The sequence below is a fragment of the Aythya fuligula genome, chromosome 27 (assembly GCF_009819795.1).
Source record: "Aythya fuligula isolate bAytFul2 chromosome 27, bAytFul2.pri, whole genome shotgun sequence".
NCBI classification, from domain to species: domain Eukaryota; kingdom Metazoa; phylum Chordata; class Aves; order Anseriformes; family Anatidae; genus Aythya; species Aythya fuligula.
Window position 1 is genome coordinate 1,107,291 of NC_045585.1, and position 27,093 is coordinate 1,134,383.

The 27,093-nt window shown below is 56.7% G+C and overlaps 1 protein-coding gene across 4 annotated transcripts; it reads left to right on the forward strand.

The window, feature by feature from the left end:
* The first annotated feature begins 1,089 nt into the window (after positions 1–1,089).
* KANSL3 (KAT8 regulatory NSL complex subunit 3) lies at positions 1,090–25,864 on the forward strand. 4 transcript variants are annotated; one of them, XM_032204206.1, is made up of 22 exons: positions 1,090–1,264; positions 2,583–2,753; positions 3,420–3,510; positions 3,818–4,003; positions 4,180–4,311; positions 5,427–5,543; positions 6,110–6,211; positions 6,326–6,397; positions 6,708–6,782; positions 7,669–7,826; positions 8,720–8,783; positions 9,288–9,488; positions 9,731–9,887; positions 11,058–11,135; positions 14,006–14,197; positions 15,883–15,967; positions 16,805–16,959; positions 17,440–17,552; positions 18,136–18,355; positions 18,576–18,709; positions 22,758–22,917; positions 25,172–25,864. In XM_032204206.1, the coding sequence occupies exons 1-22, from the start codon at positions 1,098–1,100 to the stop codon at positions 25,753–25,755; spliced, it is 3,414 nt and encodes a 1,137-aa protein (XP_032060097.1). In that variant the 5' UTR covers positions 1,090–1,097; the 3' UTR covers positions 25,756–25,864. The 4 variants fall into 4 exon arrangements, with proteins under 4 accessions (XP_032060097.1, XP_032060095.1, XP_032060098.1 ...); XM_032204204.1 differs by lacking the exon at positions 14,006–14,197 and having other exon boundaries at positions 1,098–1,264; XM_032204207.1 differs by lacking the exon at positions 22,758–22,917 and having other exon boundaries at positions 1,098–1,264; positions 25,172–25,215.
* The last annotated feature ends 1,229 nt before the right edge of the window (positions 25,865–27,093 follow it).

The window sequence follows — 27,093 nt, forward strand, 5'->3', positions numbered from 1 at the left end:
CCATGTCACTGTGTCCCCCCATCCATGTGCCCCACACCAGTGCACCCCCATGTCCTGTCCTCGTGTCCCCACACCCATGAGCCCCAAGTCCCCACCTCCCCGTACCCCTGTACCCACATCCATGTGTCCCCATGTCCCCGTGTCCCCATGTCCCCATGTCCCAATGTCCTTGTGTCCCCATGTCCCCATGTCCCTTTGTCCCCGTGTCCCCATGTCCCCATGTCCCCATGTCCCCATGTCCCTGTATCCCCATGTCCCCATGACCCCGTGTCCCCATGTCCCCATGTCTCCATGTCCTTGTGTCCTTGTGTCCCCATGTCCTTGTGTCCCCATGTCCCTGTGTCCCCATGTCTCCATGTCCTTGTGTCCCCATGTCCCTGTGTCCCCATGTCCCCCCATGTCCCCATGTCCCCCTGTCCCCATGTCCCTGTGTCCCCATGTCCCCCCATGTCCCCATGTCCCCCTGTCCCCATGTCCCTGTGTCCCCATGTCCCCATATTCCCATGTCCCCATGTCCCCATGTCCCCACGTCCCCATGTCCCTGTGTCCCCATGTCCCCCCATGTCCCCATGTCCCCCTGTCCCCATGTCCCTGTGTCCCCATGTCCTTGTGTCCCCGTGTCCCCATGTCCCCCCATGTCCCCATGTCCCCGTGTCCCACGCCACCTCACCCCACATCCCCATCCCGTTGTGTCCCCACATCCACGTCCCCACATCCCATACCCTTGTGCTCCCACATCCCTGTACCCCAAGCCACCTCCCCGTTGTGTCCCCACCCCGTTGTGTCCCCCCCGTGTCCCCACCCCCACGTCCCCCCTCCCGTCCCGTTCCGTTCCGCTCTCCATTCCCGCCCCGCTCCGCTCCGTGCTCCACTCTCCGCACTTTCCCTCCCCCCTCCCCCCGCGCATGCGCCGTCCCCTCGGTGGGGGGGGGGAGGTGCCTCCCGAGGGCTGCGCATGCGCAGTTCGTGAGGGGAGAGGGGGGGAGGGGGGCGGCGCGGCCATGGCGCAGCGCGACCGGGAGCGCGATCGCGATCGGGACCGGGATCGCGACCGGGACCGCGACCGCGACCGGGAGCTGCAATGGTCGGCGCGGAGGATGGGCACGTCGCTGCTGCTGCAGCTGTCGGCCCACGAGCGGGAGCTGGACCTGGTGTGCCTGGACCACAGCTACGCCAAGCCCTGGAGCGCCCACCCCGACGCCAGCGCCGCCCGGCCCGCGCGGATGCTCTTCCTGCCCCCCAGGAGGAGCCCCGGCAGCGCCCTGTGAGCCGGGGGGGGCTGGGGAGGGGCCGGGGGGGGTGGGAGGGAGTGGGGGGAGCTGGGGAGGGGTCGGGGGGGGCTGGGGAGGGAGGGGGGAGGGAAAAAGGGGGGGTCTGGGGTGTGGGGGGGGGCTGAGGGGGCTGGGAGGGGAAATTGGGGGGGTTGGGGGATGGGGGGGGCTTCTGAGGGGGCTGGGAGGGGAAAAGGGGGAGGTGGGGGGGTTGGGAGGGGTGGAGGGGGCTGGGGGGTATTGGGGAGGGGTCGTGTGTGCTGGGGAGGGAGGGGGGGAGGGAAAAAGTGGGGGTCTGGGGGGTGTGGGGGGGGCTGGGGGGTGTGAGGAAGGGCCTGGGGGGGGTGGGAGGGGAAAATAGGGGGGTTGGGGGATGGGAGGGGGCTTCTGAGGGGGCTGGGAGGGGAAAAGGGGGGAGGTGGGGGGGCTGAGGGGGGTGGGAGGGGTGGAGGGGGCTGGGGGCTGCCAAAGGGGGGCCTGGGGTGGGGGCTGAGGGGAAGGAGGGGGGTGTGAAGTATGGGGGGCTGGGGGGGCTGGGAGGAGGGGCTTGGGGGGGGTTCTGAGGGGAAAGGGGGGGTCTGTGGGGTTTGGGGGGCTGTGGGGCTTATGAGGGGGTGTAGAGGCCTGGGGGTATTTAAGGAGGGGGTTAGGGTTGCTTCTGAGGGGAAAGTGTGGGGTCTGTGCAGTAAGGGGGTGTCCTGGGGGGCTGTGAAGGGAGAGGATGGGGCTGGGGGGGCTGTATAGGGCCTGGGAGTACGGGGAGGGGGCTGGGTGTTGGCTGGGGAGCTTTTTGGGGGTCTGGGAGCCTGAGGGGCTGAGGGGACGGTGGAATGTGAGGCAGAGCCTGGGGGATGTGGGTTGGGGAGGCTCTGGAGGAGGTCCTGGGCTCTGTGGTGGGGAACATGGGGCTGAGGGAAGGTCTGGGGGCTGCAGCAGGGCCTGGAGGGGGTCAGAGCAGGGCATGGGGTGGCCGGGCTTGGGGGTGCAGGGGCTTGGGGTGGAGTTCTGGGCCCCCAGCGGGGTTCGGGAGCTTCCTGAGCTCTGTCAGGAGCAGCACAGTAGCTGGTGATGAAGCTCAGGGGCTCGTGGCTGGCTGCAAACACCTGCCGGGAGCTCTGGCTGCATCGTTAGGCGTTAGCCAGGACGTTCCCACAGCTTAGACAGCTCCTGCTGCCGCGCTCACTCACAGCCAGAGCCGGGGTCCGGGAGACGTGGCCGGGCTCAGGCCCCCAGCTGGCTACAGATCCTTTCCCGTTTTACATAGCAGACCCCGTTCTCTAACATGTGTTTTTTTTTTTTTTTCCCTCGCAGCGAGGCAGATGTCCCCATCGACGTGGAGACGGTGACGCCCACGCCCGTGCCGCTGTACGACAACCAGAAGGCGCGCAGCGTGATGAACGAGTGCGAGCGCCACGTCATGTTCGCCCGCACGGACGCGGACGCCCCTCCGCCGCCGGATGACTGGGAGGAACACGTCAACAGGTAGCTGGGACCCGCTGGGAGATCAAACGGGGGCTCGAAACAACCCCACGCTGCCCAGGGTGGGATTTTTAGTGTGATGTAATACACAGCAACATTCCTGAACTGACTAATGTTCAAAGAAAACCAATTTTTGTGTCCAAATTCTTTGTTTGCCTGCTGTAAAAGCTATTAGGTTTAATGGTAGAGGCTGGCCCAGCTGCTGAAGCTCCTGCACGCTTCGTGTGCCGCTGTCTCCTCTCTTTGGAGGAGCTTGGGACAGTGACACCTTCGTCCCCAGCTCAGCCCTATTCCAGTGTTGAGGACTAAAAAGGAGGACGTCTGTAAATTTCCCCACCCCATAACCTTACCTGTGACTGTTGTCAGTCAAGCCGTAGGAACAGTAATTTTGAGCGACAGGGAGATAACCTTTGCTAAAAGGAACAATTATTTTACTCTTATTTATTGTTTCTGTTGTTCTAATGCTTGGATGTTCAGCGGTACGCCCTGGTGACGCGTACAATCTAAGTGGTTTTTGTTGAGCAGTCTTTTAACTTAAATCCTCGCTAGCGAAACTTGCTTTTTCCATAGCTGTAAGCAGGTTCTGGAGGTGCAGCTGCTGCCCAGCTGTGCCTGCTCACCGGACCCAGATGCCTGTGTCCAACGTCAAATCTTTGGTTTTCTCCCCAGGACGGGTTGGACAATGGCTCAGAACAAGCTATTTAACAAGATCCACAAAGCGCTGCAGTCCGACAGGCTGGCGCGCTTGGCCAACGAAGGGGTAAGATCTTGTACTCCCTGCTGCTCTTCCACCTTCCAGCAGATTCATTGCCTGGTTTTAGTCCCCCTTAGCAAAGCGGCTTGGTCAAGACAAAAGTCTTTGCTCTAGGGTTCTGTGGTCTTAAGAGACAGGCAGCTCCGGACTTGTTTGAGGCGGGATTTTGTCCTCGCTGGGAGGCTGTTGGTCCGTGCTTGTTGCCAGAGGGCTTTGAGCTGCCCAGGCTGATGCTTTCCTGTGGTTTGGGGTGCACGTGGCATGCTTGATTTTTCCCCTAACTGTGTTTCTCCTTTAATTTCCTGGTTCTCAGGCTTGCAATGAGCCGGTCCTGAGGAGGATAGCGGTGGACAAATGTGCCCGGAGGGTCCGCCAGGCGCTGGCCAGTGTGAACTGGGACACCAAGCTGATCCAGTGGCTGCACACAACGTTGGTGGAAACCCTCAGTTTGCCGGTGTTGGCTGCGTACTTGGACGCTCTGCAAACGCTTAAAGGAAAGGTGATGAAAGCAGTGAGAGACCTTAGCCTCCTACCACGCTCTCCCTTTATAAAGCTCATTAAAAGGAAGCTGATGGAGTCTCTCTCCTTTTTCTCTGGGGTGGCGGGGATGATGTTTAAAAGCCCCTTGGAAGAACGGTGTGCATGTACTCAGTCCTTCCTGGCCTCTGGTTTCAGATCCCCACCCTGATCGATAGGATGCTGCTCTCCTCCACCGCGAAGACGGGGGCAGCAGGAGCTGAGGCTCTGTCGCTGCTGCTGAAGAGGCCGTGGGACCCGGCAGTGGGTGTCCTGTCACATAACAAACCAGTGAGTGCCTCCGGGGACTTGCAGGGAGCGAGAGGCCATTCTCAGCTCACCAAATGGTTTAGGTTGGAAGGGATTTCAAAGCACATCTAATTCCAGCTCCCCTGCTGCGGTTGGCGTACCCCCGGGCTGCCCAAAGCCCCATCCAGCCTGGCCTTGAACACTTGCAGGGATGGGGCAGTGGTACTGGCAGGCCCCTATATGATCTCCTCGGAGCCTTCCTGGAGGCTGAACAATCCCAACTCCCTCAGGCTGTCTCCATAGCAGAGGTGCTGCAGCTTCTTGATCATCCTCGTGGCCTCCTCTGGATTCCTCCTAGTATCTCCAGGTCCTTCTTGTGCTGGGGCCCCAGGGCTGAACACAGGGCTCCAGGGGGGGTCTCACAAGAGCAGAGCAGAGGGGGGACAATCCCCTCCTCACCCTGGTGCCATGCTGCTGGTGGTGCAGCCCAGGACACAGGTGGCTTTCTGGGCTACAGGCACACATTGCTGGCTCGTGTCGAGCTCCTCATCAACCACCACCCCCAGGCCCTTCTCCTCAGGGCTGCTCTCAATCCATTCTCCACCCAGCCTGTGTTTGTGCTTGGGATTGCCCTGGCCCAGATGCAGACTGGCTTTATTCTTCCTGTTCTGTTTTCTTCTTCCTTCTGTCTCTTTCCTGCTCCTTGGACTCTTTTCCTTCTGGTTTTCAGCCTTGCTCAATGAAGGGACTCCTTTTGTTGGACCCGTTTTCCCCCATACTATCCCGAGGTAGCATCTGCTGGGGAAAGCTTGCGCATTTAAGGAGCTCTGCAAGATCCCTCCCACTTAGTGCAGGCCAGGCTGGGCTTTGGGTTTATAAATAACCATTTTAATTCTTCTGTGGCTTATCAGGGTTGTGCTGAGAGTTGCTCCTTTTCAGTCCCCACCTGGGAGGATGCTCTTCCACAGGCTTCCACCAAGAAGCAGTTCATGTAGCATGCGGTGTCCTCTCACGTGTAGCTTTGCTTAAGTTGCCCCCGTGAACTTCACCCTTGGTGCACGTGAGGGTCTGGAGCAGCAGGAGGATGGGGAAGCAGGCAGCGAGGTTTGGGGTTGGGATGTTGCCTTCCCTCATGTATCTCTTGATGAACTTTGCAGAGCAAATTGCCTGGTTCCCCCCTCATCCTGATTGCTTCCTCCGGCCCCTCCAACTCCATGTTCCCCACTTCTCGACGGCACCGCTTCTGGCAGTCGCAGCTTTCCTGCTTGGGGAAGGTTTGTACGCTCGGGTTTGAAGGCAGGCACATTGGGAGCTAGTTCACGTTAGCAGCTGTGGTAGGCTGCAGCTGCTGAGCTTATTTTTGTAACCCATTGGTGCACTAAAATACTTGCCTCTGCTAAAAACAGAGGCTGGCATCTGCCACCTGCAGTGTTTGGCAGCTAAGGCACAAATTGGGCTGAAGTTGCCCAATTTAATTTATTTGGGGTCATGTCAGGAGACTTGCCATCCAAAGCCAACTGTCTCCAGCAGTTTAGGTTGTATCATTCTGTTAAGAATTTGAGTTTTCCAGTAGGAAGAGGTTGGAGGAGGGAGGCTGTGGGTCACCTTGGATACAGAGCTGCTCGCAGTGCTCTGTGTGTTGGGCATACCGGGTGTATAGGGGCGAGGTGAGCAGCAGAGGTTGTCTCTGGAGCGAATTTCCTCTGTTTTTTTGGTAGCTAGAAGAGAATTCCACGGGAGAGACGAAGCACAAAGTTGTGTGCAAACTGGTTTAGCCTGTGCCTGTTGCTGGTGCCTGTTGTGCCTTTGTTATTTATTCATTTTTCGTTCCAAATGACAGGTGATTCCCATCGCCACCCACCTGCTGAACAACGGCAGCGGGGTGGGAGTGCTGCAGTGTCTCGAGCACATGATTGGCGCGGTGAGGAGCAAAGTGGCAGAGGTAAGAGCAGCAAGAGCAGGACGAGTCTGTGCCCCCCTCGCCTGCAGGTGCTGCGGGGCCCATTGGCAGCGTCCCGTTGTCTGTCCCTCCATCGCTGTCCTTTTTCTCCCGTAGATTCACAACCACTTCTCTCACAAGCCGATCATCCTGATCGGGTGGAACACGGGTGCCTTGGTGGCCTGTCACGTAAGTGCCTGTTTCGTTTGCATGCGCTCAGGTGATTTGAAAATTTCAGTTCAGTGTTTGGTGCCTTTGAGGCTCTGGAGAATTATTATTCTATTCCCCTTCTTCTCGCTGAGGCCTGGCTTTGAGATGCATCCTTTTTAGCCATGGGGGCATAAAGGAGTTTGAGTTCCTTGGTGTTTCCCCCCCCAGTCCTTTTAAGCACCTAAGCAGAGTCTAAATATGTGAGAGATCTCTGTGCCCTGAGCCTAGCAAAGCGACCTTTACAGCAGAGGACTGTGAGGGTGCTGACCGTTGTTGCTTTTCTACCCAGGTTTCAGTGATGGAGTACGTCACTGCAGTTGTGTGCCTTGGATTCCCTCTTCTGACAGTTGATGGCCCCAGAGGGGTAAGGACTGAAGGGGATGAGGGTGCCACTTAAAGAATTGTTTGATTTTTAACCTCCGTGGACTGTTTCATAGAACGTGGTTTGGAAGTCCAGTGATAACTGGAAGATTTTTAAGGAATGTGTCTGTGATTTTTTTGTTTGGAGGGGATGTGCCCAGCAGGCAGAAGTGTTGCATCTGTAACAGGTTTCCTGATGCAATAGCAGGCGTGTGAAGTCCTGCGTTTGCTTGTCCATCCTATAACGTGGTTTTGCAGCTCCTTCCTTGGGTCTTACACGAGTGTCGCTTGTTGACTGTGTCCTTTGGCACCAGAGATGGTGACTTAAAGTCATTTACGTGGATCCCAAATTAATCCTTTGCTAGCTGACCAGTTTGTGACCATGTTGGGAATGGTTACAGTTGTGCTGGTGAAATAACCAGTTCTGAGACTAGTGGAAATCCCTATCAGCCCTGTGTAAAAGACATCTGTTAGGGGAGGGTGCAGTGCTTGAGCAGAGTTCTCTTTAGGATGACTGCATAAACCCCATCGGGGCTCACCCTGGAGAGCTTCACTGCCAGTGGACGTGCTGTTGGCACTGCTTCAGCTTTGTCCTGGGTTTGTGTGGCAAAAGCTCAGAAGAGGAAGGGTGAGTTGGAATAGGGTATCTGAGATGTGCAACCTTGTCCAGGCAAACCACGCAACTCATAATTTCCTTCCCTCCAGGATGCAGTTAGTACGCGCTGGGATCGCGTGTGAAGTGCTGCCTGCTCCTCCATGGCATATGCTTTCCTGTTGGGAAGTGCTTACCTGTTTGGGAATGTTTGGGAAATGCTTCAGAAATGTGTTTGGCCCCAAAGATTGCGTCCTGGAACAGCCCTTCTGAATTACAGTCGCCCTTGCTCTTGCAGGACGTCGATGACCCCCTCCTGGAGATGAAGACCCCTGTCCTCTTTGTGATCGGTCAGAATTCCCTGCAGTGCAACATCGAAGCGATGGAAGATTTCCGGGAGAAAATCCGAGCTGATAACAGCATGGTGGTGGTGGGAGGAGCAGACGACAATCTCAGGTGATGTCCTGTGAGGTGGATGCTCTGCCCTGAAGCCCTGGGCAACACCTGAGTGTGCTGCTTACAGAAAAACTTGGCCCTGCCTAATAATGCTCTGTCAAAGCGAGCAGTTGTTCAAAGCCCAGTGTACTGGATAGAGAGATGGTTGGTTGGTTTTTCTGGGATAAATCCACATTGCTTCTCCCAGTGGGAAGTAGAAGAGCACAGTAGGTATGACACTAGAGCAGGTATCTGCTTTTTCTTGCCACCCTGGCTCTGGAGCCTGCAGCTGATGGAGGCTGTGTCCAGTATCGGGGTAAGGGAGGCTCCAGGAGCCTTGCAGGAGGCGCTGAAGGTTTCAGTGAACTTTGGAGCTTGATCTCCAGTCACACTTGTGTGTCTGAGATAACTGCACCAAAAACTGGAGCAAGGTGTGTATAAAAACAGGTTTAGCCTGATGCTAGAGCTGGATCCAACAATGCAAACAATATTTTGGAGCACTGTCAAAGTCAGAAATCCATAGCAGGAATAGTTACTGAAGGAGAGGAAAGAAAGAAAAGTCAAACTCTGATAGTGGTCTGAAGACAAAGCTCTGAAGGAAAGGAAATGTATTTGCTTTGCAAGAAGCTTTAGTCATAAACTGAGCGATGCTGGGCCCTTGTTGCTGTCCCCAAAGCTCTTCTCAGCACTTCTGAGGATGAATCTCGTCTTGCCAGCAGACGGTGCTCTTGAGTTGAGCACTAATGGAGTCGGCTCGTACCCTACTCTGTAGGGTCAAACTGTGTAAGGGAGCAAACTGGCCATCGTTGGAGTTTTATTCTCTGGTGAAGAATCATATAGGGAGTGTGAAAGGGGAAAAACAATATTTGTTGGCTTCCACGTGTTTGATTTTTTTTATTTTTATTTTTTACTAGGATAAGCAAAGCCAAAAAGAAGTCAGAAGGCCTGACCCAGAGTATGGTGGACAGGTGCATCCAGGTAAAGACAGAAATCTTCCCTGTATGGCTGTACCTGTAAAAGGCCCCTGCTGAAATGTCTCTGATCACAAGTTACAACCTTGCTGCCAGTATTGGTTGAACAAGCGTAATCTCTCTCAAGTGGTTTTTGAAGTGGTTGTCCTCCGACAGCAGGAGAGATGTGAGCTTCCTGTTTGTGTACTTTAAGCAAAGATCACTCTTCTGAGTCTTCTCCTCTGCCTGGGGAAGCAAGCAGTACTTTGGGGAGCACTGGGGAAACCATCACGTTTCTCTTCCATGTGTCAGAAATCAATGGAGTTAGAAGCTTTGATGAGAAATCAAGGTCTGCCTGCAAGGGTTGAGGGTTTCTGCTTGTGGAATATTAAATCCGGAATATTAAATCCGGAGAGCCCTATCAGTTTGTCTTTGAGAACATTCAGTTCTTTTCTTCAATTTTAGCTGTGAAGCTGAATTATTTAGAGACCTGCGCACCGCACAGCCTAACGATTAGTTTCATCCTGCCTAGGATGAAATAGCTGACTTCCTGACTGGAGTCCTCACTCGAGCGGAGAGCCACTCGGGCTCTGATCCCCGTGACCTGGACGCTGAGAAGAAGAAGAAGCCGCGTGACTCGACCCGGAGGGATCTGTCGTTTGATCTGCCGGAGAGAACCAGCAGGCCCACCTCACCAGCAGCCAAAGTGCCCGCTTCGCCGTCGGGCTCGGAGGTAGGGGCTCCCTCTGGGATATGGCGAGTGGGGAAGGCTGAGCCGTGTGCTGCTGAGGTGTGGTAGGGTTGGAAGAGGGAGGCAAGAGGATCTGAAAGCACAAACGGCTTTTGAAGGGGCAAAGGAACCTTTGGATTTAGACCTGCTTCAGCAGAGGGATGCACGTTCTTGCCTGCACTGAGAGTTAGGATTGCCTCTCCTTGGAGAAACGCGGGGGTAAGGTGTTCCTTCTCTTCGAGCAGGACTTGTCCAGCGTCTCCAGCAGCCCCACGTCGAGCCCCAAGACTAAAATGGCTGCGGTGTCCTCCATCCAGAAGCCCACCCAGATCAGCACTACGCAGCTGCTCAAGAGGCAGGTGCAGAGGACGGACACTATCCTGACACACAAGCAGGCACAAGGTAACCTCCTGCGGCTTTTCCACCCTCTTCCCTCCGAGCACCTGGAGTTTTGGTCTTTATCTGCCCCGACCCTTTCAGGTTTTGTCTTCTGAGTCCTGTTGTGAACTCCAAGCTTCCCGTGGCAGTTTGCTCTGCAGCTCAGTTCCCCGTTCCTGTCAGCTGAAGGCAGCAGCTTGTAGGGGGTTGAAATTAGGTTGGAAACGGTGTTTCTGCAGCTCACGGAGCCTCGCTGCTGTTCCAAGTGGGAAGGATTTTCACGTGCTCTGGCTGACAAAACTGCTATGTAGCCGTGCTCTGATTCCCTTTTGGGTGTGAGCTCCTTGACTGGTGTCTCCAGGCTGCTTGGGAGGGAGATGGAAGGTTCTCAGGTGATGGTTGAGGCTACTGAGTTGTGACTGGAGCAGTGGGCCTTTGGTAATTAGCCATCCTGCATGGAACAGCAGAGGAAAACCCGCTCTGAACTGCTTCAGCTATGGGGTTTTGTCCTGTCGGATGCTGCTTAAAAACCTTATTGTGCAGCTTCAGTCTGGTTGTGATAGCTGTGGCTGTAGGTAAGGGTTTTGTCGCTGAGGATCCTTTCTGGCCAAAGCAGCAGGAGTGGGGAATAGTTCTCATCCTCCCTTCTGGCCTCGTTCCTTTGCTCAGGACAGACCTGAACAGACTTGTTGTCTCCTGCAGCAGTGCGACCACGCACTCTCTAAAGTCTTTGTGTTGCTCAGGCTAGGCTCCAGAGGGAATTTCAAGCTTGGATCTCGTAGTTTCTCAGCTCCTGGACTAAAGAACTCTGTTCCTCCGTTGTCGTAGCCGAGGGGAAAGGTTCTAGCTAGCACAAGGGAGGCAGGAGGACGGTTTGCCTCGTGTAGTGAGGAGCGCTGCTGCGGCGTGCTGTCCGTGCCTGTGTCGTGGCAGCAGGTGGTGAGGGACGCGCTGGCTGTGGGGCTGGAGAGGGCTCGTGCTGCTGGGACGCTGCAGAAGCTGGGGCGATGCCCGGCGTGGCGCGGGATGCGCTGCGCTGCCATCCGGAGAGGAGCTGAGCGTGTCTCCTCGTGCCCTGAGCTGTCTGCCTGCCTGCTGCCAGGTCTCTGCGCGTCGCAGTGGTGTTCCTGGAGGTCGCTGCCCCCCCCTCCAGAGCCGGGCTGTGATACTGTAATTCTCTCTGATTCATTTCAGCTCAGTTTGCTGCTTTTCTGAAACAAAACATGCTGGTGAGGAAAGCTCTTCCTCCTGGCACCTCTTCATGTCTCTTTGGTGAGTATCTCCTCACTTCTCTCTGTCTCTCTCCATCTCCCTCCTTTTCTCTGTCTCTCGGCTTCCTTCTCTCATCATTTTCCTCTTCCCTTGCATTGGTTGGGGGATGTGGCCCAACGTTGTCCCCTCGTCCCCTGCTTTTTTTTGCTTTCTCATTGCTGTATCTGAAGCTTAAGCAAACGGCTCGCGTGCTAGCTGAGAGCACTAACGCCTCCCCTTCCCCTGCCCCGGGAGGTGAATGCTGCTGTAACCTGGCAGCAGCTCTGCTCCGAACTAAAGCTTCGTGGACGGTGTGGTGACTTGTTGGGAAGCTTGAAGACTGACTGCATGCTGGTGGAGCTCCTTACTGCAGGGTGGCTGTTGGGCGTGGAAGCGAGGAGCTCCCGAGTGGAAGGGGCAGACGGAGAGGCTGGAGCAGCGTTTCTTGGCCAGAGGGAGCTAGAGAAGAGCAAAGAGAGCAGGGAGAGGGATGGCTGCGGGGTGATGGTGGTGTGGTGGGAGAAGGACGTAAAGGATTGAGTTTGTTGACAAAGTTTGGCTGTGCTGAGCAGGACACAGGCCGAGGGGAGCACTCGCTGATCCTGTGGGCTCCTGGTTGGGTGCTGGAGCACCCCGAGGTGGAGGTCAGCACGTGAGGTGCTCCGAGGGCTAGGCACTGAGGGGCAGGATGTGCAGTGTGAATAACGGCGCGTTTTGGTGGCTCAGGAGGCAGTGACTGGGCAGACCTGGGGCTAGGGGAGGAAGAGAGCTTGACGTCCAAGGCTCTGGGAGGCTGCGCTGCCGTGTGGGGTGGCCGTGCTCAGCTCAGGTGACCCCGGGAGCTGAGAGCACTGCTGGGGGTGACAAATGCCTGCAGCACCCCCGGTGCTGGTGCTTTTAATTGCTGGGGATTCAGTGACCTCCGTGCTGTTTTGGCACACCAAACACACACACGACACAGTCCAAACGTGTGCACAACCATGGTGACAAAGCCCTGAGGCACAAAGACCAAGGTGGTGGCTTTAAAGGTTTCTTCCTCCCTCGAGCCCTGTTTTCAAGAGACCTGCTGGTCTCCCCGTGAGTAGAGCTGAGCCTGGGAGCTCAGGTGGAGCTCTGTGCTTGCTGTGGGGAAGAGAAACCACAGTGGCCAAGTCGGGTGCCTGGATACTTTATCGGGGATGCTCTGGCTTCAGCCTGCCCTGCCTTTTGCTAAGACTGAAGGTCGTTAACACCTCAGGGCTCGTTACTGCGCTGGCTCAGCTGCTTGAGCCATGAGGTAGGAAGCTGGGGGTGACCAGGAGGGACTTGGGGTCGCTGCTCACTGCTTTGAAAGACTCCTAACGCCACTGCCTGTGCCCTTTCCCCGTCCTGCCTGGCTGGTGGCACTCACTGTGGCACCCTGGGGGGCTTCGGTGCCTGCAGTCCTTGCACGCTGGGCGAGGTCCCTCTGGGCAGTGGTTCTGTCCGAGCGTGTTCGCAGTCAAGCAGGAGGTGTGGGAGCGTGCACGAGTGTGACCAAGTCACACGTCACAGCCGTGGGTCTGCAGCAGTAGCAGCACAGCAGGCTCGGAGCTTCTCCTGGGGAGCAGAGCAGCCCTGAGTTGCCTGTTGAGGCGCCCGACACCGAGGGGTTTGGGTGCAGCCTTGTCCCAGCCCGCAGCCCAGAGACACGCAGGTAGTGGGGTGTGCAGGGAGAGGAATAAATGCACATACACAGCACATCTGTGGACCTGCTGTACATAATCTATATAAACAAAAAGATGCCTGTATCCTGGCTTCCAGGCTGGTGACTTGGAAACCCAGGAGGTTTATCAGCAGGGAGTTGGCTGCCTCACGGCTCCCTCTGAAAGCTCCAGGTGGAGAGGGCTCTCCGGAGCTTGTCCCAGTGCTGCAGATCACGGCAGGGCTGTGGTTGTGAGAGCTGCCAGGCTGCCAGTGCTGCAGCAGGAGGCAGATCCATGCTCTCGTTTGCTCCACCAGCGTTTCAGCTCAGGGCTGGGTGACCATGCACCAGCAGTGGGGTGTGCAGAGAACGGACGGGTGGGGTAACCCCTCTTGTCCTCGTGCCATCGATCCTGTCTTGTGACCCCCTCTTGTCCCCGTGCCACCCACAAGCACTTGTTGCGGGCTCTCTGTGCTTTTTGGACAACCCTTTCCCCAGCAAGCTTATGCTGTAGGCAGAATGAAACGGATGTGGTGGGTCAAAAGGACGCGACAGCAGAAGGAGCCCTTGGCGTGGAGGAGAAGTCTCAGCTTGCTGCTTTTCTCCCTAGTGCCACGCAGCGTGGGGTGCGTGGGGCTTGGCTTTGCTGCAGCGCCTCTTGTGCTCATGGCTGCTTCGCTTAGCGCCTCCCGGCCACCTGTACGCTCCTGTCCAGCCCTCTGAGGGACATTTCTGAGCGCTGGAAGGGACGTGCTGAATGCCAGGCACACAAAAACCTCCTCTCTAACCCCAGCACTGACAGCACGCCTGCACCAGCTCTGCGAGTCTGCACCTCCGTCCCCCTCGTCTGGAAGTTAGGGATGCTGGAAGGGTCTGATGCCGGGAGCGATTGCACTGTGCTTGGAAATGAAAAGTGTTCACGTGAAGATGTGTTATTACCGTAGGCATCCATTTTTTCTTCGCTGCAGAGGGCAAGACGGGCTCTGTGTGCCTGTGAGCAGCTTAAGCTAAGCGCTGACCCTGAGGCAGCAGCGTGGGGCACGCAGGAGTCAGCGCAGGTGGTGAAAAGGAGAAGCGAGGGGTCCCGGTGCATGGGAGATGGGCAAGGCTGGCATGAAGGGAGCTGTGGAAGTGTGCATGGGCATGTGTCCCTTCTCCGCACCTCGGAGCAGCGCTGACCTCGAGGAATCGGCCGTCGGTTTCAAAAAGCTACTTCTGTGTCCCCTAGTTCCAGTCTCCTCAGAGCACTCGGAAGGGGCTGAGAGAGACGATGTGCGCGTGCAGCTGAAGAGGCATCAGGCCCCCAGCCCGACCCAGTGCAGCAAAACTTCCAAACGAGCCAAAATCAAGGTGACCATTGTCTCTCACGGAGATGCTGCGGGCGTGGGGAACGGAGCACCCCTCACCACCCAGGCAGAAAGTGAGTTGCGATTGCAAAGCCGCTTGGTAGCCAGAGAGCGGGGTCGTGGCGGCACCCAGCTCCTCCGGGGCACGGCGTGGGGAGGGGAGGGGAGCTCTGGTCTTCTGCTTTTTGAGGAGGCAGCTGCAGGAAGGAGACGGAGGCTCGAGGTGCGATGTGGTGCTCTAGGGGGTAGCTGGGGACGCGTGGGGGCCGGCAGCGCGTAGCCAGGACGTTTTCCGTAGCAGTTTGGGTCGCGTGCTTCAGCGAGGTGCCTGACGGCAGCCTGGTGAGCTGCAAGGAGAATTTTGTGCCTTCCTCTGAGGCTTCGAGGTGCTGCTCCTGGCAAGGCCTCGCTCCACGTAGGTCGTGCGGGTCTCCGTTTCTGCTGCCTGCTTGCGTGTCCCCCGCAGCGGAAGCAAAGCTCTCCCCAGGAACGCGTCATGGATGACGGCGATCTGCCTCCCTCTGGAAGACTTCACAACTCAGCCAAGCGCCCCTTGGGGCTGTGCAGTCACCTAAAATCCAGGACAATTTGCCCTTCATACGCGTGCTAACAAATGGCAGCTCCTCTCCTGCCTGCGGGGCTGAGCAAACCCACTGCCGCGGGCGCTGCAGGAGGTCCTGTCCAAGAAGAGGTGATGTGCTCGGTCATCTTCCCCTCGAGCCTTCGTGAGGAGGGCAGAAGCTTTGGCTGCTCTCGCTCCTGTACTCAGAGGATTTTGCCTTCTTGCTCTCCGTGCTCGTGCTAAGGACTTCCTCACCTCGGAGCCCAGCTGTGTAACGCTGATGCTTGTTTTTAGAGCTAGCTCGGTGCAGTGCAGGGCTGGAAGGTCAGCGTCTCCGTCTGAAGCGTTAGGAAATTGGAGGGTTTTCCAAGCTGAGAAGTAACTGTGTTCCTTCAGAAGGATTTCTTGGTTAATTAACAGTTGTTTTGAAATGTGAGAATTAACTAATAAATACACATCCTTTCTTAGGGTTACAGTTCATCTTCGGGCAGCTTTGAGGATCTCTGGTTTCTGGAATCATTTTTATTTTTTTTTTTAATTTTCCAAACTTTACTTCTTTCCACAGAAAGGAAATGAGTTGCAGAAGTAAACACGAACCAAACGAGAATTCCCTCTTACCGTGCGTGAGCAGGAGGAATGCACGAGGCAAATGCAGTTGTATCCCAAAGGCCGCGATAAACAAACATTGTGACACAATAAACTATTATTGTGACTCGCCGCATCCCTGTGTATTTTGTAAAGTGTCTGTAAAGAATGCTTACAAAATCCAGCTCCAGCAGCCAGCCAGACCCTAACCGAGCGCTCGAGGCGTAGCTCTGTGCCGTGAGGACAAGGAGGAGGGGATTAGCGGAGGTGACGCTTAGGAGAGAGAATTGCGTTTGGTGGTGAGGGCCTGAGTGGCCGCTGCTGTCAGACTTTGAGCCGGTTCCTTGAGTCCTGCCTGTCGTCACGCTCTGACAACGACAGCTTTCTGGTTTTCCTCACAACTCTGCTCTCTCTGGTACTCCTGACCTGTAGCGCGGTGCCTCCAGTGTGTGCTCATGGCTGCAGTGGAGGTTTCCTTGAGAAGAGGTCTCGTGAGCAGGATGAGCCCGTGGCCAGCAGCTCTGGGCTGTGCCTGGGGGTAGTGCGTGAGACAGGGAATCCCTCAAGCCTCGTGGAGGAGGGAGAGTTAGGTTTCTTCTTTTTCTTTTGCAGTTGTCTCCGGAAAGCCGGTCCCCATGGCTGTCGGTCAGTCCGTGTCAGGTGTGAAGGAGCCCTTCGGACTGCTCACCGCCTCCAAGTGAGTGCAGCTTTGGTTTTGTAAGCCCTGCGCCTCGTTGAGAGGCTGCTGGTATGAATGAAACACCACAACGTGGTGCTTTCTGTGCGTGGAGCTTCTTGGTAGCTTGCTTATGGCTGGATTTCTCTGAAGAATGGGAGACACGTAGGCTCCCAAAAACTATTTGTCAACTGGTGGTCGAATCTGAGAATGGTGGAAATGGGCAGATGTGGAAGGTGATGTGGCTGTTGGGCTGTTCCTGTATGGTTTATCAACTCCAAGTTTGCTGCAGAACTGCTGATGTTTGTCTTTTGAATGACTGTGCCGTCGTCTTTGCCAAAAATTCAGTGTTGTCTTCGTTCTTTGATAGTTGAGCATTTTTTTTCCAAAGATAGCGAAAGAATTCTCAATATTGGCTCTGAAGTTAACGGGCCACTGGGATTTCTTCTGAGGAACAAATGTGGTGTTGACAATCTCTCACATCGCTGTTTTCCATTTTAATTTAAACCATGCTTCGGAGAACTGGACCCCAGCTGATCTGGGTGGGGAGAGGAAGAGCTGTCCTCAGATAGAAAGTTGATTTTTAATGGAAAAATTTCTCTCCAAGGTAGACTGTGTTGTGCAGGGTGGCACAGCCCTTGCAGCACCTTCCTTCTGAGCTGGAAATGCACAGATTTTGCCCCAGGTGCTGCAGTGGACACAGGGAAATGTCTCTTGCTTTGGATTTTTTTAGCTCATCACCTCCCCACCTAACGCTTCCAGAAGCCCTGCTCGGTTGGTGACAGCATGCTGTCAAAGCCATCTTGCGTTGCTCTTTTTATCCCTAAGAGGTGCCTTTCTCTTCTGCTCGCTTTGTAGGCTGAGCTCAGCAACAGAAACCTCCTCCATGAGCCCTGCTCCGTCTGCCGTGATCCCCAGCAGCACGGCGCCCAGCGCTTTCCATGCCCTGCAGAGCAGGCTGGTAGCCAGCAGCGCCCACTGCATGCAGGCCCAGCCAGCCAGTGCCCTCCAAGGTACCTGTCTCTTGTGAATGTAAAAGGTAAACCAGGTTCCAAATCATTCAGGGGATCCTCTTTCTTGCGTTCACTGGTTGCTTTGGGTTCAGCCCCGCAGTGGCTGAGGTAGTGCTTTGCTCTTCAGAGCCTGTGGAGGGCCAGAGGGATGCTATAAGTGAGGCTGAAGGTTCAACAACCCATTAATTGCATCATTTTCATGTCACGATGCCTCGAGATACCAAACACGACCTCCTTTTGGCAGTACGACTGCTCCTGCCCACTCGTACGTTGCCTCCCCTCTCTCACAGATGACATTGGTCGCTGCAGCAGTGAAACTTGCTGGGCTGTGTTCATGGGGTAACTTGGAGCATCCCTACAGGCTCCTTGGGATGCTGCTCTTCAAAGCACAGTTCTGCAGGCACTGCTGTGTGACAGAGCTAGAATTCCATGGTGGTTAGTTCTCCAAGGCTAATTTCTTTGTTCTTTCCTCTTTTCTAGGAGCAGCATCTGCCAGCAGCCTGCTGCAAGGGCTGAGCTTCAGCCTGCAGGACATCGGGACCAAGTCGTCAGCCCTGCCTGCCAGCGTGGCTGCTGCTGGATCACCCGTGCAGGTACTCAGCCTGCAAACGTCAGAGGTTGCTCTCTAGAAGGAAGCTGTGCGGGGGTGACGTGGCAGAAGCTGGAGCCCAGATAATGTGTGGTGTAGGACCAGGAGAGACGAGTGGTGCTAGGTGTGAGCTGCAGCTGCAATAATGTGCCCCGGGTTTGACAGGTGATGAGGATAAGGGTTCCCATAAACGGCCTTGGTTCCGGGGAATGGGGCTGTGGGAAATTGTACTCAAAAGTGGGCTTGGCAGCCACCTAAAAATGCTGATAAGGGTCTGGAGAATGGGGAGGAGAGGATCAGCAATCTGTCCTCTTGTCCTTCTGTGATCCCGTCAGGCAGTGCTCCCCATCCTTTCAGTCTGAGAGGCCTCAGTAGAGGCGGAGCCGAGCCAGCCTTTCTCCCAGTCATGCTTTCAGGCTGAAATGAGTCCATGCAGACTGGAAGGGACAGCTTTACCTGCTTGCAGCCGCCAGGATGAAGTGTGGAAACTCTCCACCTGACCTCTGGCTCCTGCGGGAGGCAGAGGCTGTGCCCTCCCACCGTCCCCAGTCCTCCCAGGTGCTCAGTGCTTCTGCTTCTCCTTCCAGACCTCAGCTGTGAAGACACCCACACCGATCCAGAACCTGAGTGCCATCACCACAGGCACGGGCACGATCGTCCGCACCATCCCAGTCGCCACCTCCTTGTCTGTGGGAGCCTCGGCGAGCGGGAAACCCACGGCCATTCACCAGCTGCTGACCAACGGGGGACTGGCCAAGCTGGCCAGCAGCCTCCCTGGCTTGGCTCAGATCTCCAACCAGGCAGCAGGTGAGGCAAGCAAGCGCCGCAGGCTTCTGGAGCGCCCCAGGCCTGGTATTTCCAAAGTTTATTCCGCCTTTGTGGTGCTCCGAGCTGTAGCTGTGCAAAGCTGCATGTGGTAGCAACTTGTGAGCTTCCTCTCCTGGGAAGAGACTCCTGATGCAGCCCTCGTGGGTGAAGGTGGCCCCGCAGTTCTGTGCTTCAGGGCTGTCTCGCTTGTGTTTTCCAGGCTTGAAGGCCCCAACGACCATTACTGTGACGCTGCGTGGGCAGCCCAGCAGAGTGACCACGCTCAGCCAGGCTGCCATGGGGGCTGTGCAGCCCCAGCTCGACGAGCAGCCCATGCAGACGCAGGCCCCTCAGGTAATCCTCGGCGTCACCTCCCTAGAGAGAGCGTTTGCTGTGATCAGAGAAAGCTCACGGGCAGGAGTGGCTGTCCTGGGGAGATGTCTCTTGGTCGTGGCATCTCCCCTGGGTTTGAGCCTTGTTCTTTTGCTGAGGCTGTGCACAGAGGGGCCTTGCAAGGTGGTGGTTGGAGGACCCAGCTTACCTTCACATCCGTTAGCAGCAAGGTCGTCTCCTCCAGAGATCGTACTCAGTGTCCTGCTGGTACCACACTGAGGAAATCTCTGTCTAGTTCCTAATGCTGACATCAGTATGGAAACTTGTCGCAGCTCTGGGCTCTCTTGGCAGTAACAGGGCTTGGTGTGAGGGGGAGAGCTGCTGCTGCAGCATCTGTCCTGTGCAGGGAGGAGAGTGGGTTGGCTGCGCTGTCTGGGGGGGGTCTTCCTCTTGGAAATGCTGCTCCTGACTCTCAGGTGCCCCGATGTGACAGCAGGGGTCAGGGTGCTGGACTCTTTCCTGCTGCAGGACCTCATCTTCTGCCCCGTCTCGTTGCTGTGCTGTTAAAACCAATACACAAAGTGCTCAGTGCATGCTCCAAAGTTGTCTGTTCACAGCAGGTCTCCTTGTGGTGGTGGATCACTGACAGAAGGAAATGCTTTTGCTGTGTCCATGCTAGAGGTGTGCCACGTCCTGCCTCAGAAGGGTCCTGGCTGCCTCCCAGCTTCCCAGGATGAGACTTGGTGTAGATGAGTTGAGAGCACAAGAAGCTGGAGAGGGTTGTTTTTAATTTGTTGTTGTCGTGGTGCTGAAGGCAGTGGTCTTGGGTACTGTAACGCAGACCTCTCCACCCCAACACTTGGAGGTAGCCGATGTGGTAGGTTTGCTACAGATGTGTCCCTGGGCTCTGTCCTAACTCACTGCCAGTTTGGAGATGGATCCATAAATGTGAGGGTAGCAAGATCGGTTCTGATGCCCAAGCTGGCAGGGACACCCAAGGAGCGTGCAGTCCAACTCCTGGCTCCACACAGGACCCCCTAAAAATCAAACCCTGCGTCTGAGAGCGTTGTCCACGGGCTTCTGGAGCTGTGGCAGGCTTAGGGCTGTGACCACTGCCCTGGGGAGCCGAGGATGCTCAGGAACAATTTCCTTTTGAACAGCCTGAAGGGAACCACAAACTGAGCTGTTGAGGGTCCGACAGTACAACAAAGTAGCGAGCTTTGGAGGTAAATGAAAGCTTTGAAACGTGCCAGGAGCTCTGAATTCACTGGGCTTTAGCTCGGGGTCATCAGAGGAGCCCGCAGAGAGGGGACAAAGCGGTGCCAGCAACATCCCCCAGCCTAAAAACTTTGGGGTACAACTGACTGCCCGGCAGGAGCTGAGTAGTGACTCGAGACAGACATTTGCAGGGAAGCAGAAGTTCAAAGACAAGAGAACAAATTCCCAGAGTGATAAACCCTACAGCTTGGGCAGTCGGGTGAGCATGGAGCGAGGGCTGCGGGGATCAAGCTCCAGCTCCTACAAGCTGGTGCTGAAGGCTGAGGGCACTGGAGGATGCCAAGGTCTCTCCAGCGTGGCTGGGGCTCTGTTCTCCTGCACGCGGGGTTTTCCTGCTCTTGATACTGCTCGTGCAGCCTGGGGCAGGTGAGCTGGTGGAGGAGACACGGAGCAATCTTTGCCTTGTAGGCAAAGCCCTGCGGTTCTGTCAGGGAGGCAGCTCGTGTCGTAGAGGCAGGGAGCGTGCTTCTGCTCCTGGCTGCGGCCTGCCGAGGTTGTTCAGGGCTGCTCAAAGCCCTGAGATGTGTAGGGAGGCATCGTCTACAGGTCAAGCCTCTGGATGGAGCTGGGTAAGTCTTAACAGCAGCCACGAGTCCTTAATTTGTCCCGTGCTGCTTCAGGGCTGGCCTTGCATCCCCCGTTGCCGGTAGTTTCCACACAGGCTCCTGGTTTGCTGCTGGGTAAAGCTGAGATCCGGGAGCATCCGTGTCCTTCCTCCTTGACTTGTCTGTGTTTCTTTCAGTCACTTTGTAGCACAGCAGAGCCTGCGAGTGCTGGCAGAGCCGGGCTGCTGCCCACTAAGGTAGAGCTCAGAAATGCAGAGCTAGTGGCACTCAGTGCAGCTCCCACCTGAGCAGAGGGTGAGTCACGTCGTGCGGCCTCGGAGCTCCCAGTCTCAGTTTTGGGCTCTTCAGAGGCCGTTGGGAGAAACCGTGAGACCTGGCGTGCTTCCCTCTGTGCCCTTTGGTACCTGTTTGAGATGCTGGAAATCCATCTGGCAGAGCAGCAGCTCGGAGGTGAAATGAGACCTGGCACAGACTGCTCGGCGGTTGCTGGGTGCCTTTGTGGGTTCGTGTTTTCAGGCAGCGACACCTGAAACTGCCTGGCTGACCCGAGAAGCTGCAGAGCTGGTCGCAGGCTGCTCCGGACGTACAGTGCTGAGCTTGTGTGTTCAAGGTAGTGCTTAATTGTGTGGTCGGTTGTGAGAGCTGCTTCAAAAGCAAACTGAAAGCAGGCTTTTACAGGAAATGGAATGAGCTGTGTGTTTTTGTAACTAATTATAGCCCTTGACATCAGCTTGTGTGTACCTTTAGCACATCGGATTACGTAATCCACCAGGGCTTCCTGTAAAAGAGCAAATTTACAAAAGGCTCGGGGGGATTATGCCAGAGCTTAAACTCTTGTGTTTTCAGCAGTAGCCAAAGCCATTGTTGGTTGGGTTTCCTTTGAAATTCCAGCTGACGGCTCCACTGTGCCTGTGCAGGAAGCGTGAAGCCCACGCATGGGCTGTGATTTAAAGCTCTGGGGGCTGGGGCGATGCCTGTAGCAGCTGAGATGCAGTTTGAGTGGGTAACTTCTTCCTTCCCCCACGGGCCTTACAGGGGAGGCAGGAGGCTGAGGAATCTTCCCGGGGAGTTTGGCGCAAGTGTTTTCTGAGAGTAGCACAGTAAGAAAAGCAAAAGTGTTTGGGTGGCTTTAAAGTGAAAATACAAGCAAGCTTCAGCTTCTGTTTTCAAGGAACGGTTCCACCGTGGTTTGAGCAGTGCTTTCTGTGTGAGTTCCTCTCTGCAGCGTGGTTGTATCCCGGTAGCAGTTCTGTAAAATGTAGTGATGCTGATGCTGGATTGTGGTCTTGTCCTGCCACGAGGCAGAAAACCATTTACATTGCAACAACCAGAGCTATGAGCTGAGGTGCTGGTTTGAGCTGCGGGCAGGGATCTCCCCTAAACGGCACGAGGCAAGCGAGGAGCCTCCAGCCCTTGGTGCTGCCTGGACCCAGCCGTGCTGGTGGTGGACGTACCACCCCTTGGTGGAGTCTGACATTTTTGCCTCCTGGGGCAGAAATTAGTTAAAACGAATGGAGCACCACCAAATTGCTGCGCAGGGCGTGGAGGAGCAGGCTGTGACCTGCACGAGCACCAGGTGGGAAGGGCTCGGACTGGAGCTAAGCCGTTGTTGGTGATGTTTGTCCCTGGTGGAGGAGAGCGAGTTGCCTGAAGCCTGTCAGTCCCCGAAGGCCACGTGTGCCTTAGGACACGAATCCAAACTGCCCGGTTATCCCAGTGCTGGACATCTGTAAGCACCCGGTGGACACCAGAAGGACTTGTAGTCTTCCTCTGGCACCTGGGGAGCTCTTCAGGTGCCACGGACGGCGTGTGCCGCGTCCAGTCTTTGCTGGTGCTGGCAGTAACAGCGCCTTGTTCTCACAGCAGGTCTGTGTGCTCTGGGACTTGTGTTTGAGCTCCAGTTCCTGGCGGTTGCTTCGCTGGTGCTGCAGAGAGCAGGAGAGCAGGCCTGGCCTCCCTGGCAGCCCGCGGTGGGGACGGGGTCCCCTGGATCCGCGGTGGTGCGGATCCTGCCTGGAGTTTAGACGTGACTGATGGGAGCGAGGGCAAGGCTAGAAGAAGCAGGGAGGAGGCGCGCTCTGATCTTGAGGTGAGGGACAGCGCAGGCCTCGAGGAACGGCTGCAGCCCCCCAGCGATGATCCAACCCCTCTCCACCTGGGGTCCTGGCGCTCCTCGCAGCGCCGCGGCCGCTCCCAGCAGCTCTCCGTTCCTTTAACCCCTCCAGGCTCCGGACGGTGCAGTTGGGAACTTGGCCGCCCCAGCTTCCAGCGCCGCCTCTCCTGGCAAGCTGCTGTCTCAGATGGATCTCAGCAAAGCCCAGGCTGGCGCAGAGATGGCTCCTGCCGACCCCGCAGCCCACCTGACCGCCGCGGCAGCACCCGTAGGTGAGGCGCATGGCAGTTGTGGGGCGCGGGCAGCCGGCCTGGGGGCCAGAGCGGAGGCCGGCTTGGAGCCATGCCTGCCGGGTGACGTGTGCGGAGCCCCTCTGGGGAGTAGCTGCCTGAATGCTGCTTATTTTTAAGTCCGTTGCCTTTTTTTTTTTTTTTTTTTCCTTATTTTTTTCCCCCCTCCTTTGAGTTAGGTCCCCTGTGGTTTCTTTGCACAAGTACATGCAGTTCTGATTTCGCTCCGTGCAGTTGACAAAGAGCGGGGTGTAAAACGTGAGCCCGAACACAGCGGGCTCTGCAAAAACCTTCAGCTTGTGTGTAGGGCCCCCACCACACGCTGGTAGCACTAAGCACTCTCCCTGCTGCCTACGTTTATTTACCTTGCCTGGAGAGAGCAGACCCATCTGATTACACCCGAGCAAACATTGCATACCCAGCTGGTAGCCTCACACTACAAAAAAAAAAATTAAAAACCTCCGCAGAGCGATGATGCAGCCCGTTGCATCCTCAAAAGGCTTCTGCACAGCAGAGCCCGCCTCCAGCCACGCCAGAAATGTGTTTTCCTTTCCCTCATCCAGCTGATTTGCCAAGCCAGGGGAAGGACAAGCAGGTATTCAGCACCCAGATCTGGTGGGTGAAGTTCGGGGGAGCTGTGCCAGTTTCCCAGAGGTCAAACAAGGCTGCTCTGGACCATGTCGATGCGTGTGCTGTTTCACCGTGCTGTTGGCTCCTCGCAGGCATCAGACCCAGCTGTAACTCTGATCGTCGGCGCTGGCTGCTGCAGACCCCCAGTCTCTGCTGGTCTCCCCCAGGACTCAACGGGGAGCTGCAGAAGCACTGGGTTTAATCCTGTGGTTTTGTGTTTTATTTTACGTTGCCCTTTTATGTTTGGTTTTGGTCTTTTTTTTTTTTTTTTGGTCGTCATTAGTGGATGAAGTCAGATCCGTGGAGAGCTTTACCTGCTTTCGCTGGAGGTTCGTTTTGGCTCTGTGTGCAGGGAGAGGACCGGTTCGGAGCCAAGCTGCCAGAGCAGCAGAGCGGACTGGGGTGTTAGCACAGAAGGTGTTCCAGCCGGAATATCTTTCATGGAGCTTTCATGGAGCACTTTGTGCTGCTGCCCGACAGCATCGTCGTGTCTCTGTGCCCCTTCCCAGCCTGTGCAGGGGTTTTAGCCTCCTGTTCCTGCTGCACGTCTGGCCCCTCTCATCCCCTGCGGGGCGGTGGGGTCGGCGCCCTGCCCTGGTCAGGCAGTCGGTCCTCTGCCTTCGCTCTGAGTCCTCCGTGCTTGAGCCTGGCACCCTGTTCTGGAGAGCTCCACGCTGCCGGTGGAGCTCGTGGTGAGCTCTTGCCGCTGAAGAGCGGGAGGGACACCGCGATACATCTCTGATACCATTGTGTCAGAGCTGTGGTGTGCTTCGGGTGAGCCAGCGCTGCTGCTGTGCTGCTCCCTGCTCAGCCATGTGGGCTCCTGGGGGACAGCAAGTGGCCTTGGGTGACCGCAGGGGCGAGCTGTGGGCTTCTCCGGGTCGGGGTCTTTCTGGTCAGCATCATCTTTGACCAGCAGTGGGTCTCCAGGCTTCAGTCAATGTCCCGAGCGCATCTAACCCCAGCGATCAGATTGCAGAGACTGTGACCCCTTGCACTCTGGGCTGTGGTAACCCCAGATGTGGCCGGGGAGCAGGCTTGGATGGGGTAACCACCGTGTGCAACCCCTGCTGTTGCCTCACAGCGCCAAGGGCTTCATTTCGTGAAGCTGGTGACTTTTAGCTGCCTTTGAGGTGGAGCGTGGTGAGTGTCTGAGCACCTGCAGCAGCGTCTGCCCTCGCTGCTGGTGGGATGGAGCTGGAGATGCCTGAGCCGGGCGAGAGCTTGCCCTGAGCCAGGCTGCTGGGAGCAGCGTGAGCTCAGCGTGTCCGTGGCAGCTTGGAGGGTAGGATGGCATGGACCTGGCCAAGAAAGAGCCACAAGGTCCTGTCCCCACGGGAAGGGACTGTGTTAGGTGAGACACTGAAGGAAGAGAGAGGCTTCCGTGGGGCATCTGAGAGGTCTGGGGAGGGGGCTGGCAGGTTTGGGGTTTCCTTGCGGTGCTCTGCCCAGGCTGTGACAGCAGCGGGGTTTGTTGTGGATGACAAAACGAGGCGAGTTGTCTCTCTTCAGCCTGAAACCCTACAGCTGTGCTGCCGGGGGGGCTCAGCTCGGGGTGGGCACCTCGTCCCCCCAGCCGCTGACCACGCTCTCCCCTTCCCCGCAGTGACCAGCGCCAGCCCCATGAAGACGCTGTACGTCATGTCGGACGCCAAGCTCTCCGCGCTCACCAAGTCCGTGATGGGTGAGGCTACCTCAGTCCCCCTCAAACTGCCAGGCATCCAGCCTTCCTCCTCCTCCTCCTCCTCGTCCGCCAGCTCTCCCACTGGCGCCGTCACCTTCGCCACCTCCCCGCTGGCCGGCGCTCCCAGTCCTCCCGGCAGCCTGGTGCACCCAAAGGTGGGACCCGTCCTGCAGACCGCCTCCAAGACCGTCATCCTCACCTCGACGCTGGCCACGGTGAAGGGCGACGGGGCCCTCGGGCACCTCGGGGAGAAGGTCAGCCTGACCAAGAGCGCCTCGGCCCTCGGCCACGCTCTGGGGACGATGGAGACCCTGGGGAGGGTTCCCTCCGTGGTGGACGACGGCAGCACCGTCATCCACACCAGAGAGACTCTGGCCAACAGACACTTGCTGCCCCAGGGCGTGCTGCCTGCAGGGGCTGGCACCACGCTGATAACGCTGGGCAGCAGCCTGGCCAGCTCCTCCATCATCGCCGCGGCGGGGCCCACGCTCAGCCAGAAGCCGTAGGGACCCCGGGGACCCTCGGCCAGGGCCGTGGGAGGACCCAGCAAGGCTGCAGGACGGGAGAGGAGCAGCCCCGTGGTGAGCAGGGGCTGGTTCTGGCTGTAGCAAACTAGGGGGATGTTTTCTGGTTTTGTTGCTGTTTAATAAATCTTTTTTTTTTTTTTTTCTTTACTGACTTTGTTGTACCTGTCTCTTCCAAAAGCAGCTCTGGTAGCAGCCCAGCTGTGGGCTTGTTGGATGCTCTGGGTGTTTGGAGGAGACCAGTTCTGTTCAGGGCCTAATTTCTCTGATCTCTCTCGCCACGAGTGTGTGGACAGACAAAGCAGTGTGCAGGCAGGGAAAAATTCACGCTGTGGGTCCTCGGAGCCAGCTGGGTAGCAAGGAGGGAGGCTCCTCCTGCCACTGCTGTCCATCCGTATGTCTCCTCCAGGTAGAAATTCCCTTCTACTTTTGGAATATTGGAATTTGTTGAAAAAGGCCTGACTTTACGTGGGGGCTCCAGGCAGATTTTTAACCCTCACAGCTGTGTGTGACAGGGTGGAGCAGCACCGACAGGCAGGGGAAAGCACTGGGGACCTGAGCACGTTGTGCTTAAAACGGGGAAGCAGCAGAAGGGGCACCGGAAAGGTGCTGAGCCCCACAGTGGGTCCCCAGGGGATGAGGTGAGGCTGGGTTTGGTGGCTTCCCAGGGCCTGTGTCTCGTGGGGCTCAGGACCTGCAATGCCCCTGGGGCTGTCACTGGGCTCTTGGGGATGCTTCCACAGCACAGAGCTTAGGGCTGTGATTTTGGGGGACTTTCTGTGGCTATTGGGGGTAATCCCAGTGCCCAATGCTATGGTCTTGAGCCCTCAACACTCGCTTCCCATGAGGGATGTGGGGCACAGAGTGCTGTTTGCCATCCGAGATGCCTTCAGGGAGCACGAGCCTGTGAATGCGACTGCGGTGGGGGCAGCCCTGCACTCCCCACCCCGCTGCAGGCACGTTTCCGAAATCTCCGCTCACTTCCTCATCCTATTTTTGGCTCTGCCGAGCTGAGACAGCGACCAGAAGAGAAAGGGCGATCGGTGCGGGAAGCCTGGAAAGCAGCAGGGGATAAACAGCTCAACCTTCCCTTGGGTTTGCTCACTGGGAGAGATGGCACGAGGCTCATCCCACCCTTCCTGCGCTGTCCGTGTACCTGCTCCAGATACTGTGCAGCTTTTGGGGCACTCACGTGGCCTTCGGAGCCTCACCACCGCCTCTTGTGACCTGGACTTCGCGCCCCACCACTGGTGAGTAGAGGTCTTGAGGGTGCTGAGAAATTATTGCGAGTTTTGCCCTTTCCCTGGACTGCTCCCCCAA